The sequence below is a fragment of the Pezoporus occidentalis genome, unplaced genomic scaffold (assembly GCF_034315485.1).
Source record: "Pezoporus occidentalis ecotype Australia unplaced genomic scaffold, CSIRO_AGI_Poc_V1 ctg278, whole genome shotgun sequence".
In the NCBI taxonomy this organism is placed as follows: Eukaryota; Metazoa; Chordata; class Aves; order Psittaciformes; family Psittacidae; genus Pezoporus; species Pezoporus occidentalis.
The window spans coordinates 350,168-367,406 of record NW_026914697.1 but is presented as its reverse complement, the minus strand read 5'-3'; the positions used below and the strand labels follow the sequence as shown (position 1 = coordinate 367,406).

The window sequence follows — 17,239 nt, the reverse complement described above, 5'->3', positions numbered from 1 at the left end:
GATGGAGAGAAACCAGGGGACACAGAGCCCAGGCTGGACGGACAGAGCGGGGCAGACGCATGGGGCTGCAGCAGGGCAGCCCCCCAGTCCCCACTGCCCCACATCTGGGTACGGAGGGGACGAAGAGGCTGTATTTGAAATAGGGGGGACTGCAGGAGAACCCTGAGCCTCCCAGCTCTGGTCCACACATGGCCTGGATCTGCTCCCTGCCCCAGTGCAGAACAGACCCCCCCTCACAGGGGGCACATGCACTGAATGAGATGCTGGTGCTGAAGCCCCCAGCTGCTGAGACCTCATGCAGTGAGCTCCATACAGAGCAGGGCACAGAGCCCCAGGGCATCCTGCACCATCCTTGGGCAACCTGGTCTAGTGTGAGGTGTTCCAGGCTCGGAACTGGATGAGCTTAAGCTCCTTCCCAACCCATTCTATGAGTCTATTTGGAGTCTCGGCTCCCAGAAGAAACTCAAAAGCAGAGGAGGCCAAGACAAGGCTCGTTGCGATGGGTTTGTAAAAACTGAAGTCTTTATTAAAAGTTTTATCCAAATTTTGGTAACAAAAGATACAAAAGGGGCTGGAGATCCTTATTCCTGGGACTAATCTGACCAATCGCAACCTGACAGTCACTAGGCTAATATAAAATCCATACAATCTGCTAAAAATGCAGGGAAAAAAAAAAAATTAATTAGAAGTAACTGCTGCTCTGAAATTTCCTTTTTTTTTCTTTTTTCCTTAAAAAAATTCCTTTAACATTTATAAGTTACTCAGTTTGCATTTTACAGGACTAATTCTGCTCCGAATGGTTACAGCTACTGTACAACACGAGACGACAGCAAGACCAGACCAAAGCAACAGGAACTGGGATGTGCTGCAACGCACTCCACTCCTCTGCAGGAACCGCTGCCGAGCCTCCCCTCTGGGTGCCTGCAGGTTGCCCACCGGGAATGCCACAAAGTGCCAGTGCATCCATGAGGAGCAGCTCAGCGGCACCCAGTTACCATCCCTTGGGTGCCACGGGGCCAGGGAAGCTCATGGATGGGGACACCTCCAGGCAGAGGAAGGGTGGGCAAAGGGTGAGGAGCCCTCCGTAGTGGAGCTACACGTGGCTCATCCCTGCTTCCTCCTTGCAGCCATCACGGGGTGCGGGGACACGTTGCTCTGCGGCACCGTCAGAGCACCAACACGAGTGGGAGAGAGCTGGGTTCTGATCAATGCACTTCTCTTCATGCTAAGAAAGAAAAGAGGAGGAAGAGGAGGATGCGTAGACCAGGCTAGCGCTGAGGCAAGTGTCCAGAGCTGGTACTGGCTAGCAGAAGGACCCTGAGAATATCGAGGCTAACACGGTCTCCCGGGGAACGCCGAGTTAGGTGCATCACAGTGATACTGGTTGAACGTGTTCTGTACAGTGCGAAATGGAGGTTGACACAAGTGCAGTATCCCTTCACCAGCTATTTCCTATCTCTTCCTAAAGGCAGAGGCTGCTAAAGGGTGACAAGAGGCCTCATCACAGCAATGACATGGAAATGAGGCTTATTTGGACATCCAAGTGGAAGTTATTGGGTGGCCATTGGGAAAAAGATTCCAGTTTATAAGAAACCAATAGGAAAGCAAGTGCAGGGCTACTGCAAGGTGCATCGTCAGAGGTACCAGGTCTTGCAAGCAGCCACCCCCCCTCTCCCAAGACCCCAAGCACCCCCCGTCCCCAGCACTAAAGCATCTTCAAGCATCTCCAGAGATCACATCATCACCACTATTTCTGACCAGAGAGACCTCAGGGAGCGTTGGAGTCCATTGAACCAGATCTGCACCCACTGCTCGAGGTGGCTCAAGCGTCTTCAGAAAGCTGCTCTGAGGGCATGTGGATAAGCAAATGCCTTGTTGTTGTCGGGCAGGGTGGGAGCTGGAGCTCTGGGTCCAGTGTGGCAAAGCTGATTTCAGACACAAAAGATACCCGAGGAGGAGGAAATACATTTTTCTGGGTTTTTTTTTTGTATGTGTTTTCTTTCTTTTTTTGTGTGTGGTTTTTTTGGTGGGGTTTTGGGGGTTTTTGGGGTTTTTTTTTTTTGTTTCTGCAAACTGCTGCACAAACCACAGAACGGAGAAAGCCTTTGGTCATGGGTACCTGTGAGAAGTGAGCCTTGGGTGGAAGATTCCCCTGAATGCCTACAGGATTCTACATCTTAAAAAAATATATTGTGGACGCTGCAGCCATACAAAGGGGGAGGAGCGGGAGATGGGGATTTACAGTCTCACATAGACACAACGGGGAGGTTAAGACAAGCACAGTCAGAGTCTGTAAAACTGATTGGGTTGCTGGGATCAGTCATCCTCGTCGTCCTCTTCATCTTCTGGATCTTCCTCTCCTTCATCCTCTAGATTTCGTTTTCTCTTTTCCCCTCGTGGCAGGTCTGCAAAGAGAGGCCAAGCGTGAAGCTCAGTTCAGTCTTGTGTGAACAGCATTTGAACTGGGGCTTCGAGCTGCTGGTGAACAAGCACAGCCTAGGACTGGCACCATTCCGGAGCAGAGATCCACCCTGCCCAGCTCCTCGTGGCACCCAGGAAAGCCAAGGCTGGCACGAGGCATTAACTGTGTCCTATTGCCCTCCAAACACCCCATGTTTCAATGGGCTTTGCTTTGGTGAGCACCTCCAGAAATGTCTTTGCAGAATTCAGTCCCTTCGGACCAGGCTCATACAAGGTGATGTGAAGTCACACCAGGCACTGTATCCTGTCAAACATTCATTCAGGTCTCCATACATCATTATAGCCAGAGGAGTCTGCACTCGAGTCAAGAAGGGTCTACCCTGCCCTGCAGCTGAAGGGAGAGAAACATGTGTCTCCAAGAGCATCTCCTCACACACAGTGCCACCATGAGCTTCTGTGACAGAAGTACTCCTCCAGCACAAGACTACCAGGTCAAGCAACTGAAAACTGGGTTTCTAGTTGATTTGCCTCTTTAGTATTTAGCACTTACCCAGCGTGGCCAGTATTAGGAGGCACTGAAACCTGCGTCCCCATCACCACTGTATGACCCTTTGGTTATAACCACTATCCAACAGGCAGCTTAGGCAGAAGCAGTGGCTTTAGTGGTGCCCATAGCCAAAAGGCTGCACTTTTTATCAGGGAAGATCTGCAGGCAACAACAGCACGGCACTGCAGCCTGGGAAGCTCTACAGAACCAGCGGATGTGAGAATGCTGAGGCAGCTTTGCAAGCGCTTAAGTTTGTTAGGATTCAACTCACCATCATCGGCTTCATCTTCTTCATCATCCTCACCATCTTCCTCCTCATCTTCCTCCTGGAGTCAAAACAAGAAGCTTTGTTGCAAGAATCACAGTCCCACCAGCCAGGTGTAATTCCACAGCACCATCTTCCTTCTGCTCTGCTCCAGCCCTGCTCGAGCCTCCGGGGGTCAGGTACAAGACAAGCAGTGAGGAGCTATCGGTGCCTGACCAGCTTCCAGCATCCCTACGAAGGGGCTGTACAGCTCTGTCCCTGGAGGCCATGGAAGTACCAGGCTGAGCAACAAACGGGTCTGACCTGACACACTCTGTACACGACGAGCCAAAAGGGGTATGGGAAAAGGGAGCACGCAGCAGCACTCCCAGATCCACCCACAGACACCCAAAGTGCCTGGTCAGATGGGTCACCAGGTTAAGGGACAAACACACTGTCAAACACAAACCAAAGACAGAAAGCCTCACCTCATCATCTACTCCATCCTCCTCCTCTTCACCTTCCAGATCATCATCTTCATCTTCTTCATCATCGATGACTTCTTCATCCAAATCATCTTCCTCATCGGCATCCTCCTCTTCCTCACCCTCACCTTCTAACAAAAGGAGAGGAAGTAAGTGTTATGGCTCCCAAACACTCCCACCCCCAACCCGAGTGCTACGTGAGCAGCGGGCAGGAAATCACAGCAAGAATGCACGAGGAGTGCCAGCAACAAGCCCTGTCAGCCTGCAGCAAGTCTCACATCTTCCCCAGCCTGCCCAAGGAGGGAGGGGGGTTACCCAGACAGCCCCCACTTTAGTGGCAAGTTAGAATCACCATTTACTTAGCAACGTAACCATGGCTAAATGGGGTTGTTACCCCAGCAAGGAAACCAAGAGAAAACCCTCACCTTCCCCATTCTCATACTCATCTTCCAGTGCATCCCCATCTGCTTCAGGGTCTGAGTCAGGGGCTTCCTGGTCATCAGCATCATACCCATCTAGGTAGGTGAGCTGGGGCAGGAGGGTGAACACGCTCTCCCGGTAGTTGATGAGCATCGTCACCTCACAGTTGAAGAGGTCCAGACTATGGAGGTTTGGCAGCTTTTTCTGCAAAGACCAATTCATTCCATTATTGATGGGTTGACACCGTTTGAAGATCAGGCAGCCACCATGGGACAGCTGGTTTGCTACCCACATCTAGTACAGAAGTGCCTCTGCATGCTTAATTTGCACCATGTGCTGCTCAGATGGAGAGGAGTTACTACTCTTGCTAACTGTGGGCAAAGAAGACTTCTTCTCAGCTCCTCTGTCCTAGTTTCCCCACCTTGGAGACAGCTCCCTGTGAAACCACATCCAAATCATACTCTCTTCTGAACAGGGTGGGCAACAAGCCCAGCTCCCCAGCAGGAGGAATCACTGAGCTGAACTCATCCTGCCCAAAACATGAGGCAAACCCAAAAGGAGCATGCAGAAAGCGTCTATGAGCCTTGCAGCACAGCCACAGCAGCTCCCCTGCTCCGGTCCTCACACTGTGCAGCAGGTCAAGCAAAGGAGGACTAAAATGGCTTCAAGCTTCTTCTGGAGGGACCAAAGGCAACAATGAGACCTTTCAGCTGCAGAGTCAGGATCACAAGGCAAGAGCCTTCTCTGGGGCAGTGCAGAGGCAATGGGAACCCAAGCAGCTCATCTCCATGACACCTCAGGTGCCACCTACCTCCAACTGCACCCAACCCATTAAAGGTCCTTTCTCACATGGACACTGAGCACTGCATCCACAGTTTTACTCATCAAGCCCAATTTCATGCTTCTTTTAGCAACTGGCTGCTGGTTTTGCAGACAGAGGAACCATTAACTATTAGGCCAGCCTCAAGTTGGACCCACTCATCTGTTCCCATGAGAACCACAAAGTGCTGCCAAGATGCTGGACTTCTGCACAGATACTCCCCAAAGGAAACAACATCTTCCCTCAGATCCCAGCACAGCCTTTCACTCACCAAGGGCTCCAGGGTATTGATGTCTTTGATCTTGTTGCCACTTAGATTCAAGTGTGTCAGGTTAGGAGTTCTCTCTGCTAGAACTTCAAGGCCACCAGAAATCCTGTTATCACTCAGCTCCAGCTGCCAGGAGGGAATATCACATAGTCACAAAGGGCTTCAGTTTGCAGCAAGGGGAATGCAACTGCCCTGAGAACTGGACTACAATGAGCACTCAAGCTCCAGACCCTCTCCCTTGAACTGCAGCTCTATGGTGTGGTCCGAGTGTTCACCTGAAGCCCCTTGGCCACAGCACCCCCAACCACCTCCGTGCTGCACAACACAGGGGCACATGCTCTGAAATCCCAAATATTTATGGTCTTTTGAACATAATCATTTACTATTTGGGGAACAGGGTGCCCAGAGAAGCTGTGGCTGCCCCATCCCTGGCAGTGTTCAAGGCCGGGTTGGACACAGGGGCTTTAGTGGAAGGTGTCCCTGCCCGTGGCAGCGGGTTGGAACTGAATGAGCTTTAAGGTCCCTTCCAACCCAAACCATTCCATGATTCTATATCACTGAAGCTCCTGACAGTAGCACAACAGCAAAAGCAACAGAGAAAGGATGCCAAACATAAAATGAGCTCAAAAGCATTTTGTTGCTAAAAAAACACCTCTGTCGCAGCTCCAAGCGTAAGCTACAGAGGAAAGAGCAAAATCAAATGGCTTTTTTTTTTCTGGGAAATACAGGAAAAACACCCAGGGACAGGAGAGCTGAAGCATCAGAGCAAGGACTGCTGGGGATGGGAGCACGGGGCTGGCTCACCTTCCGGAGCTTGTTGAGTTTGGGGAGGTTGGAGACGGACAGCAGGTTGATGTTGATCATGCTGAGGAACTCCAGGTTCTCAAAGTCTGAGGAGAGCCCCACGATCTTCCCATCGTCCGAACGGCAGTTATCAAGGACCAGCTCCTTCACCTGCCAACGCAGACACCAGCAGCGGTGAGCACACGCGGCCAAGCCTCGCCTCCAGCCTGTCCCACACCTCCAAGCAGCAGCTCCTCCTTACCCACATTAAGGGACACACGAGGTCTTAAAGCTAAAGGACTTGTGCGAGGGCACAAGGGGTGAATCCCTCGTGGTGGTCAGGACTTCACCCTTTAAGCGTGAGCCACACAACGTGCATCCACTGCCCCAACCAAGAACCTTCTCCATCAAGAAGCATGAGGGGGTCGACTCATGAGCTTGCAGCAAAACGTTTCACACACAAAGCATCAAAAAGCTCTCAGGGTCAACGTTTAAAGCTTCACCAATAGGAGACCAAATGGGGTCATCTGATTTTGGTCCTTTAACTTCTCCCCATGCCTTGGGGTGCTGGAAAGGCTGCCTCCAGAGGCTTTGTTTCCCTGTGAGGGTCCATGCAGAGGTGACACAGCTGCCCAGGCAGCTCTCTGAAGCAGATGATGATGCTCAGGCTCACGATGCAGCACCACCGATGGCCTCAGTTTGCCCAGCGTAGGCTACGCACACAGAAGCCATCACTAGCTGGGAACCCAGCACAGAAACCACCCCTCCTGTAGCATCAGGACCAGCACAATCTGCTCCCCGCCAAGCACCAGCAGGGTAAACCCACCCAGCACCCCCTTCTCCCCCACCTAAGCTCAAGCCCCAGCTCTCACAGGCCCTTTCCAAAACTCACTTTCACCCCACACATCTCCACAGCAAGATGCAAACTCAGCCTTGGCCAGAAGGCTCGTGATGCTCTCCAAATCCCTCCTTCGCAGCACTCCCATTTTACCTCTCTTGCTCACACCAGCCAACTATCAGGGAGTCATTTTAACGTCCCTTTGCATTTAACACCCCTTCTCGGGGCTCCGGGGCCATCCCTGCAGCACCAGCTCCCACTGAATCAACGCTTGAAGACTCTGGAAGCGGCAGCACCGGTCCGGAGCTCCGCAGCGGAGCCCGTTTTGCCCCCAGCACCCAGGCAAGCCTCCAACCAACCCGGTGGGTGCGAAGGAGGCCGAGGCCAAGGCTCCGCTGCTGTCGGACTGCTGGGGGGAGCCTGCACGTTACCAGGTTATGGGGTTCCCCCGGCCAAGAGCAGCTTTAACCCAGCGCAGGCCGTGTCCGGGGGCGCTGCACCAGGGCAGCATCACCCAACAGCAACGCTCCGGCCCCAGGGCACGCTCGCACCCCGCTCACCCCCAAACCGGAGCCCTCACAGGGACCCTCCGCCGCCTCGGTTCATTTCGGGCCCGAAAACCCCTTTTTCCACCCATAAACCGGCTTCAACCTTTACCGAAGCCTCCACTCCCAGGCGCCCCACGCCACGGCGCGCAGGGTGACAGCCACCGGCTATCGCGGCTGCCCGGCGCCGGCCCGGCACCGATAAGGCCCCAGGGCGAACCGGAACGCCCGGGGAGGGAGCGGTGCCCTGGGCCTGGCGCGGAGCGGAGCGGGCGGGACCCCAAGGCGAGGTCCCGTCCCCCCCCCAGCGCCCCGGGGAGGCCGCGCTCAGCCCCGCGCTGACAGCCGGGGAGGGCCCGAGCAGGCCCCGCGGAGCCCCGACGGGGCAGGCCCGGGCGGCCGCTAAACATGGCCGAGCCGCCATGGCTGCGCGGGCCCGCACCGGCCTTGCTCGGCTGCTCCGGGGCGGCGGAACCCGGCCTGGCCCGGCACCAACCCCTCACCGGGAGGGACGGGACCGGACGGGACCCGACGGGACGGGACCGGCCACCGGCGCCCGGGCCCCGCCGCGCACGTGCACGCCGCCATGCCGGGGGACAGGGGGGGGGGTGAGGAAGAGGAGGAGGAAGAGGAGGAGGAGGAAGGGGACTCACAGCCCCCGAAGCGGCACCCCCAGCACCGCGCTCCCGGTGCGGGACCCCCGCGGGGCGCTCTCCGTTACCGCTCCCCACCCCCCCCCAACACCAACACGTGCAGACCGGTGCCCCCCCCCGCCCCACCGGTACCTCGCCCGGTTTCTTGTTGCGCAGCTCCAGCGTCAGCCGCTTCTTCATCTCCATCCTCGAGCCGAGCCGAGCCGAGCCGAGCCCCCCGCGCGCCGCTCCCGCCGCCCCGCCCCGCTCCGCTCCCGCGCGCGCCGCCGCCGCCGCCGCCGCCTTGGCCGAGGGAAGGCGCCAACGGCAACAAAGGCGGCGGCCGCCGCGCCCCCTGCCGGCCGCGCCCAGCGCTGCGCAGCGCCCCCTGCCGGCCCCGCCCCGCAGCGCCCCCTGCCGGCCCCGCCCCGCAGCGCTCGGCAGCGGGGGGCCAAGGTGGAGGGGGGGAACGGCCCGAGCCGCGTGTTCCCTTCTCCAGCACCGTATTCCTGTCCCCAGGAGCCGTGTGCCCACTCCCAGCGCCATGTGCCCATTCCCAGCGCCATGTGCCCATTCCCAGCGCCATGTTCCCATTCCCAGCGCCATGTGCCCATTCCCAGCGCCATGTGCCCATTCCCAGCACCATGTGCCCACTCCCAGCACCATGTTCCCTTTCCCAGCACCATGTTCCCATTCCCAGCACCATGTTCCCTTTCCCAACACCATGTTCCCTTTCCCAGCACCATGTGCCCACTCCCAGCACCATGTTCCCTTTCCCAGCACCATGTTCCCATTCCCAGCGCCATGTTCCCATTCCCAGCGCCGTGTTCCCATTCCCAGTGCCGTGTTCCCATTCCCAGCGCCATGTTCCCATTCCCAGCGCCATGTTCCCATTCCCAGCGCCATGTTCCCACTCCCAGCGCCATGTTCCCTTTCCCAGCACCATGTTCCCACTCCCAGCGCCATGTTCCCATTCCCAGCGCCATGTTCCCACTCCCAGCGCCATGTTCCCATTCCCAGCGCCATGTTCCCACTCCCAGCGCCATGTTCCCACTCCCAGCACGATGTGCCCATTCCCAGCGCCATGTTCCCATTCCCAACACCATGTTCCCATTACCATCAGCATGTTCCCATTCCCAGCACCATGTTCCCATTCCCAGCACGATGTGCCCACTCCCAGCGCCATGTTCCCATTCCCAGCACCATGTTCCCATTCCCAGCGCCGTGTTCCCACCCCCAGCACCGTGTTCCCATTCCCAGCACCATTTGCCCATTCCCAGCGCCATGTTCCCACTCCCAGCGCCATGTTCCCACTCCCAGCACCATGTTCCCATTCCCAGCGCCATGTTCCCATTCCCAGCACCGTGTTCCCACTCCCAGCACCGTGTTCCCACTCCCAGCGCCGTGTTCCCATTCCCAGTGCCGTGTTCCCATTCCCAGCGCCATTTGCCTATTCCCAGCGCCCTGTTCCCATTCCCAGCACCGTGTGCCCATTCCCAGCGTCGTGTGCCCATTCCCAGCGCCATGTTCCTATTCCCAGCGCCATGTGCCCACTCCCAGTGCTACCATCCCATCGCCAGGCACCACATTCTTATCCTCACGTGCGATGTTCCCATCCCCAGCGCCAAATTCCCATCCTCAGGCACCACATTCCCATTCCCAGGTGCCACGTTCCCATTCCCAAGCTCCATCTTCAGGAGCCATGTTCCCTACTCCAGTGCCATGTTCCCACCCCAGCACCACGTTCTCATCCTCAGCATCACATCCCCATCTCGGTTCCTATCCCCAGCTCCATGTTCCTGTCCCGAGCACCACGTTCCCATCCCCATCCCCTGTTTTGGCCACTGCTGAGGCTGTGCCTGCCAGCGGTGCCGGGACCGGGGCAGCTGATAAAGCCAGGGTGGGTGTTGGTCAGGCTTTCTGCTGCAGGAAGGATGAGATAACAGCCACCGTGGGGGTTACCGTGGTGTTTTTCCCTTCTCTCATCTGATGGGCAGCCCACGGCTGTGCTCGGGGTACAAACATGGCGAGCCGGGAATCCTGCAGCCCATGGGATCCATGGCTGTGGGACCGCCAGGCCCAGGCGGTGCCATCGCACCCAGCCACGCTTCGGCAGAGCCATGGAGCTGGTGGGACTCCCTGCACACAGCTCGGGAAGGTCCAAGCACTGCCACCATTCCCAGGAGCCCGCGCAGGAGCAGGATTCCTGCAGGATGTGGGCACTGCTGCCAACGGCTCCGTTAAAATCAGCTTCAAAAACACCCAGAGAAATCTCTCTGATCAAGGACCAAGCCTCCAAGTAAACAGGAACACGAGGGCTCGCAGGACCAGCCTCAGAGTCCCCCATTGTCCCCTTTGGCAGGAGGCCACTGGCTTGCCTTGTATGGGAGGAAATGGCTTTCTGGTACGTTGCAGATGATTTTTGCCAGTTGGCTCTAACAGGAGCCTGACTTTATTAGGAGCAGCAAAATGAAATGGGGACATTCAGCAGAGGGGTTTAAGCTCCAAAGGGGCCAAACCCAGTCAGTTCATTTTGAAGAGCAAATAAGGGACCTCTCCATAAGGAAATCCCTTCAGTGCTGGTGCATTCCTGCATCTTTGTGATCTCCCTTCTTCTGATGGCGGCTCTATTTGAGCTCCCGCTGCTCTGCCATGGGGTGAGCAGTTCATGGGGCACCACACCAGTCACCCCTCTCCTCCGCGTGCCCCTAAGGAGTAACTCTGAAACACCCAGCACCAAGGCTGGGTGGAAGGGGGCAGATGCTGTGGAGGATGAGATGTGTGGTGGTGGCACCGAAGGAGCAGCCCATGGTTGGGATGGGTCCAGCTGCAAGCCTTAGAGCATCCTCTTATTGGCCTGGCTGGGTTAATCCCATCCTCGCGGGTGAAGTAGCAAGGGACGTATGGGATCATCACATTATTTAGGTTGGAAAAGACCTTTAAGATCATTTAAGTCCAACCATAACATCGTTGTGTCCAACCGTAAGATCACTGAGCCCAGTACAGGATCACTGAGCCCAACCATAACCGGGTCCCTTCTCCGCACGGTGAACCCAGGTCTTTTTGGCTTCACCGAGACCTACTCGGGAGGGACAATCGGGTCCTGGCACCCCAAGGGTCCCTCATCTTCCCCGCAGGCCAGAGCAGCAGCTTGAGGGGCTGCCCTGGGCAGGCAGCTGGGAGCTGGGCTTGCAGGTCCCCCCTTTGCTGATCTGCATTTGTTTTAAGGTCTCTTTCATGTACTCTTTGAGGCTCGTTTCCTGTTCTTTGTAGAAAACAATGCTTCCCCCCCCCTCTCCGCCCATCCTAGGGCCGCTTTATCTCCCGTCCGTCCCGTGGGCTGCAAAGCTCCCTCGGGAGCTGAGCTCTCTGTTTGTCCTCAAACACAAAACCCTGCTCTGCTTTTAAGCGAATCGCTTTTAAAGCTGCGCCTGGCTACTCGGTGTCTGGTGGATGCATTCAAACGGCTCCCAGAGTTTCGATGTTCAGGCAGATTAACGCGAAGCCGGTCATTTGCTGCGTTAAGTGACAGCAACGGGAAGACTGGGCTGTAAATGCTGACACGGGTTGAAATTCAGGTCTGGAGCTTTTCGCCCAGGCTGGAGCACAGATGCTGGGGATAACGTGTTATCTGTCTGTTATACAACACAACACGAGCTGCTTGTGCGGTGCGTGGCTTTAACTACTTCGTTCCTAGCGCAGAGCATCCCGAGAGTGAATCCTGTGCAATAAACGGGCCGTTACTGCTCTCTGCACCGCAAGGACCCTCTCATCACTTAGCACTTCCCTGTCCTCAAAACACGGAGTCCCCCCCCCCACTGCAGTTCTGCATCCAGCTCTGGGGCAACAGCACAAGAGGGACCTGGAGCTGTTGGAATGAGGACAGAGGAGGCCATGGGGATGCTGCGAGGGCTGGAGCAGCTCTGCTCTGGAGCCAGGCTGAGAGAGCTGGGCTGGGGCAGCCTGGAGAAGAGAAGGCTCCTGAAGGGGAGACCTGAGAGCAGCTCCAGTGCCTGAAGGGGCTGCAGGGAACCTGGAGAGGGGCTTGGGACAAGGGCCTGTAGGGACAGGCCAAGGCTTTAACCTGCCAGAGGGGAGACTGAGCTGAGCTCTTAGGCAGAAGCTCTTCCCTGTGCGGAAAGCACCAGCAAGCCAGTCTGGGATTCTAGGATTCTGTGGCTGAACTGTTTCAATAAGACAACTTGCTCCAGAGACCTTCAGTGAAGTGTGGAGATGTCCAGTGATGGATATGATCAGGAGAATTCACTGAAGATTTACAAGTCCATAAGGCATCTACTGGGAGACCAAAAAATCCAGTGTCCACATGCACCCCAGTAACCACCCCAAAGGAGCAGGCAAATCAGGTTAATGGAGTCATGGAATCCCAGACTGGTTTGAGCTGGAAGTCACCTTAAAGCTCATCCAGCTCCAACCCCTGCCACGGGCAGGGACCCCTTCCACTGGAGCAGCTTGCTTCATGCCCCTGTGTCCAACCTGGCCTTGAACACTGCCAGGGATGGGGCAGCCACAGCTTCTCTGGGCACCCTGTGCCAGCACCTCAGCACCCTCCCAGGGAAGAGCTTCTGCCTCAGAGCTCATCCCAACCAAACCCTCAGGTCCCATGTGCCGGCCCCGGCACACCCCGACCACCTGCAGCGCTGCGCTGGTGCCGCCAGAGGGCAGCATCGTCCCGCCGGGCCCGGGGGTACCGGGGTCGGGGAGCGGTGCTGGAGCCCCCGAGGCTGCTGCAAGGTGATGGGGTGATGCTGCTGCTCCCGGCCGGCTCTGCGGCCCTTGTCTACCTCCAGGCAGCTTCTCCTATTTAGAGACAAGACGGAGGTGCCCAGACGGACTGGATACCACCAGCCTCCATCCAGGTACCTGGGAGAATGGCTTGGAACAGCAGCTCCAGTTGTTTGGGGGCTCCCAGCAAGCAGCAGGGAGATGGAGGCACTTCCAGAGCCATCCCTGTGTTTTCTGCTCTCCTGAGCACTGTATATACGGATTAGTACCTAAGCAGAGCAAGGCACGAGGCTGGCACTCCAGTTCACACACAGTATTCCCTCAGTGTAAGATGAACTCACAATCCTCTCGTATTTCCACTGCTTCTCCTTTATCCATGATTCTCTTAAAGCTGCAGAAGGGACACCGGCCTCTCCCTCCAGCTTTCTGCACTACAACAGCCTTGCAAGCTGTCGCTTTGCACCTTAACAGCTCATCAGCCAGTCAGGGACTGAGAAGGAAATTTCAACCAACCTCCCTGGAATTTCCCTGTGGCATCCCATCCCTCACAACAGTCTGTGCCCGGTCTGAAACCCCCAGGCAGGAGGCAGGCTCCTTTGCACCCTGAAAATGGAGTTCATAATCCCAGTGTGGGAGCTCCTCAGGATGGCTCCTCTCTGCCCTGCCGTAATTAGCTGTGGGTAGTGGCATCTTTATGCAGCATCACCAGATAACAACACCCAGCTCCTATCTCAAAGCAGATCTAGAGGCATCTTCCAGATCCCTGTTCGACCTTGCCGATAGGGAAGCTGAGCCATGTAGTGGGAAAGGTGTTTATCCACCACCACCCTGGTGAAAGCCAGTGCCCTTCAGCCCAGCTTCTCCCAGCAAACACCCTCAGCATCATTTCCATTGCAATCAGTGCCTTGGGAACAAAGGGTTGAATGGGTCCGGCTATAGGGAGAGCAGAAGGAGGCAGCAGGGTTGTACCTGGGGTGTGTTTGTGCTCATATTCTGGTTACTTGCAGGAGTAACATCACAATAAGAGCATCCCGGGATAAACTGGGGCTCCTCCTCATCCCCCCCCCCCCCCATGCCAGAGCACGAGGGGGCCGCTGTGCTCCTCTCAGTGCCTGCAGGGAGATTTCAGGCCAGGAAAGCAGGATTGGGGAAACTCCATTCTTTGGGAAACGGTCCCACAGGTGTCACAGGGAGAGGCGCGCTGCAGGTGGGATGGCTCCATCTCCCAGTTCCCATCCCAGTTTCCAGTCTCAACAAGGGAGCTGCGCTGGGGAGATAAGCAAGGACTTACCCTGGAGGCTGTGTTCCCAGAGCAGCCTCCTCCATCACCAGCCCTTGTGCAACCCTCTCGCCCTCCTGCAAGGGTGTGGGCAGGAATCCTCGCAGGGGTGGGCTTGGGAAAGAGCTTGGCACTGGGAAAGCTCCCTCCTGCATCACGCACCATCCCTACCGCTGCATCGTACACCATCCCTGCCACTGCATCATGCACCATCCCTAGCACTGCATCGTGCACCATCCCTACCACTGCATCGTGCACCATCCCTACCGCTGCATTGTGCACCATCCCTGCCTCTGCATCGTGCACCATCCCTACCACTGCATCGTGCACCATCCCTGCCACTGCATCGTGCACCATCCCTGCCGCTGCATCGTGCACCATCCCTACCACTGCATCGTGCACCATCCCTACCGCTGCATCGTGCACCATCCCTACCACTGCATCGTGCACCATCCCTACCGCTGCATCGTGCACCATCCCTACCACTGCATCGTGCACCATCCTTACCGCTGCATCGTGCACCATCCTTACCGCTGCATCGTGCACCATCCCTACCACTGCATCGTGCACCATCCCTACTGCTGCATTGTGCGCCATCCCTGCCACTGCATCGTGCACCATCCCTGCCACTGCATCGTGCACCATCCCTAGCACTGCATCGTGCACCATCCCTGCCGCTGCATCGTGCACCATCCCTAGCACTGCATCGTGCACCATCCCTGCCGCTGCGTCGTGCACCATCCCTGCCACTGCATCGGGCACCATCCCTAGCACTGCATCGTGCACCATCCCTAGCACTGCATCGTGCACCATCCCTGCCACTGCATCGTGCACCATCCCTACCGCTGCATCCTCCCCTTGCACGTGCCTTTGGAGCTGGGATGGAGCCCCAGGACAGGTCAGAGGCAGGCAGGGTTGATCCCACACCTCGGAGCTATTTCACAGCCAAACTCAGTCCTGATGCAAGCAGGAAGCCAAGTGAATTGCACCAACCTGGGGCTATTTTGGGCCCTTGGGATTTATCTCCCTGCTGCCCGCAGACTCCTGAGCCCTCAGGACCAGTTGGGTTTCTTATTTAGAGATGGGGTTTAGTCCCTCTGGGAAAAGGAAAGCTGAAAATGTAAGAAGTGAACAATACAGTGAAGAAACAGGGAGTTATTCAGTGAATAAAGGAAAAGGTCTATGCTGGAAAGGGCCAGTGGGGGAAGGAATGGATCTTCCATGGAAGGCATGTTCCCAACCAGCTTCTTCCTAGATTTTGGCCTACTGGTTGCCCATCAAGTTGCACCAGGGGAGGTTTAGATTGGATGTTAGCAATGATTTCTTCTCCAGAAGGAAGGGCTGTCAAGCACTGGGACAGGCTGCCCAGGGAAGTGGTGGAGACACCAGCCCTGGAGGTACTTACAAGACATGGAGGTGTGGTACTCAGGGACACGGGTTAGTGGTGGACTTGGCAGCACCAGACTAATGTCTGGACTTGATGATCTTAAAGATCTTTAAGCAAAGGGATCAGGAGCTTCCTATGGAGTGTGCAGAGAGGACAAGACGTCTTCAGGGATGCATCCAGCTCTGTTAAGGCCACCAAGATCAGGATCTGCAGGAGAGTGGCATGCTCTTGACATGAACGTGTTTCACTGTGCAGGCATGGGCACACAGGCAGGGGCTGGTACATGGCTCACAGGAGGACACAAGCATTGCTTGTATCTGGTGGGGCTGAGTTTGAATCACAAAGGATGCTCTCTGCTAGGAAGGGATCTCCATTGCTTCTTGTAGGCAGACAGAGGTTTCAAAGCATCTGGGATGGGATGTGCTCCTCTGAACAGAGATAGGAAACTAAGCAAGGCACAGGGATGTGCACTGGGAATGACCCATATGGGATGAGGAGGTTGCAGGGAAATGCAGTGAAGGGTCTGGAGGATGGGAGCAGGGAATATGATTTCTCCCTCCAGAACTGACCCACATGGAGGGCACGAATGCAGCCAGCATGCAGCAGATAGGCAAAAGGAGGTACTTTTTCACCCAGCACCTCTTTAAGCTGAATGTCATTTCCACAGGATATGACCTCAAAAAAATCACCTTTAAAAGCTTGAGATAAACATAGACAGGATTGCTGTGTTCTGACTGGTTAAACATGATGGTCCAGGACCTCTGGCTAAGGAAGTATTAAGTCACTGACCACTAGAAGATAGGGCAGAGTTATTTCCTGCTTGCCTTCTTTCTTATACCCCTTTCAACAGACCAACTCTGCCACTGGTGAAGAAACCTCTGGTTCCCAAGGCCTGTTGCAGGCTCTGCTCTTAAGTCTCTCACAGAACATGCCCAAACCATTGCTGTCTCCTGCCAGAGCTTTGCACCACTCTGTGAAAGGATTGCAACCCTAGATAAAGCCATCTCCCTGCGTGCAGAGCACTGCCAAGCTCCTGACAGCCGGATGCAAAGCTGCAGGCTCAGCCCAAGCGAGAAGGAACTTTATCTCCTTCCATTTACACGTCTCTTCAGAGTCCACAGTCCTGCAAGTGAGGAAGGCTGAGAAGCTGCTGGATGCAGGGCTTTGGTTTGGCAAGAGCTGCCTCCCTGCTCTGGGTCTGCTCAGCCGGCAACCTGATGGGACTCCAGGCAGCCCTCGCTGTGTTTGAGAGCCCTGGCTGGGCTGGTTCAGCACTGCCAAGAACAAGGGGAGTTTTCTCTCTCCTGACTTAGGTACTTCCTATTTTCATCTACAAGAAGGGTGCCCAGAGAAGCTGTGGCTGCCCCATCCCTGGCAGTGCTCAAGGCCAGGTTGGACACAGGGGCTTGGAGCAAGCTGCTCCAGTGGAAGGGGTCCCTGCCCTGGCAGGGGTTAGAGCTGGAGGAGCTTTAAGGTCCCTTCCAACCCAACCCAGGCTGGGATTCTACGTCTCTGCTTAGCCCTGTGTATCCAGCAGGCAACTCCTGCTGAGTTATCAAATCCCTGTGGCACAACACAACCGCACTGCGAAGCGCATGTGACAGATGACAGCGCTGGGAGAACTTCCTCTAATTAGTGCTCTTATTGCTGTTACTATTAGCAATTAAGGCATTCGATTTAAACCTGTCTGCATTTCCAAACAAGCCCAGGGTGGTCAGACTGACAGAGACTGCTGGGTTAGCTGGTATGGCATCCTGCCTGGAGGAAAGATAATAGAGTGGTTGCTCAATGGTGATGGATTGATGGGGAATTTCTCCTGGACCTTGA

General features: G+C 56.0%; 1 protein-coding gene across 2 annotated transcripts; it reads right to left on the bottom strand.

The window, feature by feature from the left end:
- Nucleotides 1–500: 500 nt before the first annotated feature.
- Nucleotides 501–8,288, bottom strand: LOC134166996 (acidic leucine-rich nuclear phosphoprotein 32 family member B). 2 transcript variants are annotated; one of them, XM_062625193.1, is made up of 7 exons: nt 8,157–8,288; nt 6,010–6,159; nt 5,209–5,331; nt 4,123–4,321; nt 3,701–3,828; nt 3,240–3,294; nt 501–2,405 (listed from the first exon to the last, which is right to left on the bottom strand). In XM_062625193.1, the coding sequence occupies exons 1-7, from the start codon at nt 8,208–8,210 to the stop codon at nt 2,317–2,319; spliced, it is 798 nt and encodes a 265-aa protein (XP_062481177.1). In that variant the 5' UTR covers nt 8,211–8,288; the 3' UTR covers nt 501–2,316. The 2 variants fall into 2 exon arrangements, with proteins under 2 accessions (XP_062481177.1, XP_062481178.1); XM_062625194.1 differs by having other exon boundaries at nt 3,701–3,825.
- Between the last annotated feature and the right edge of the window lie 8,951 nt (nt 8,289–17,239).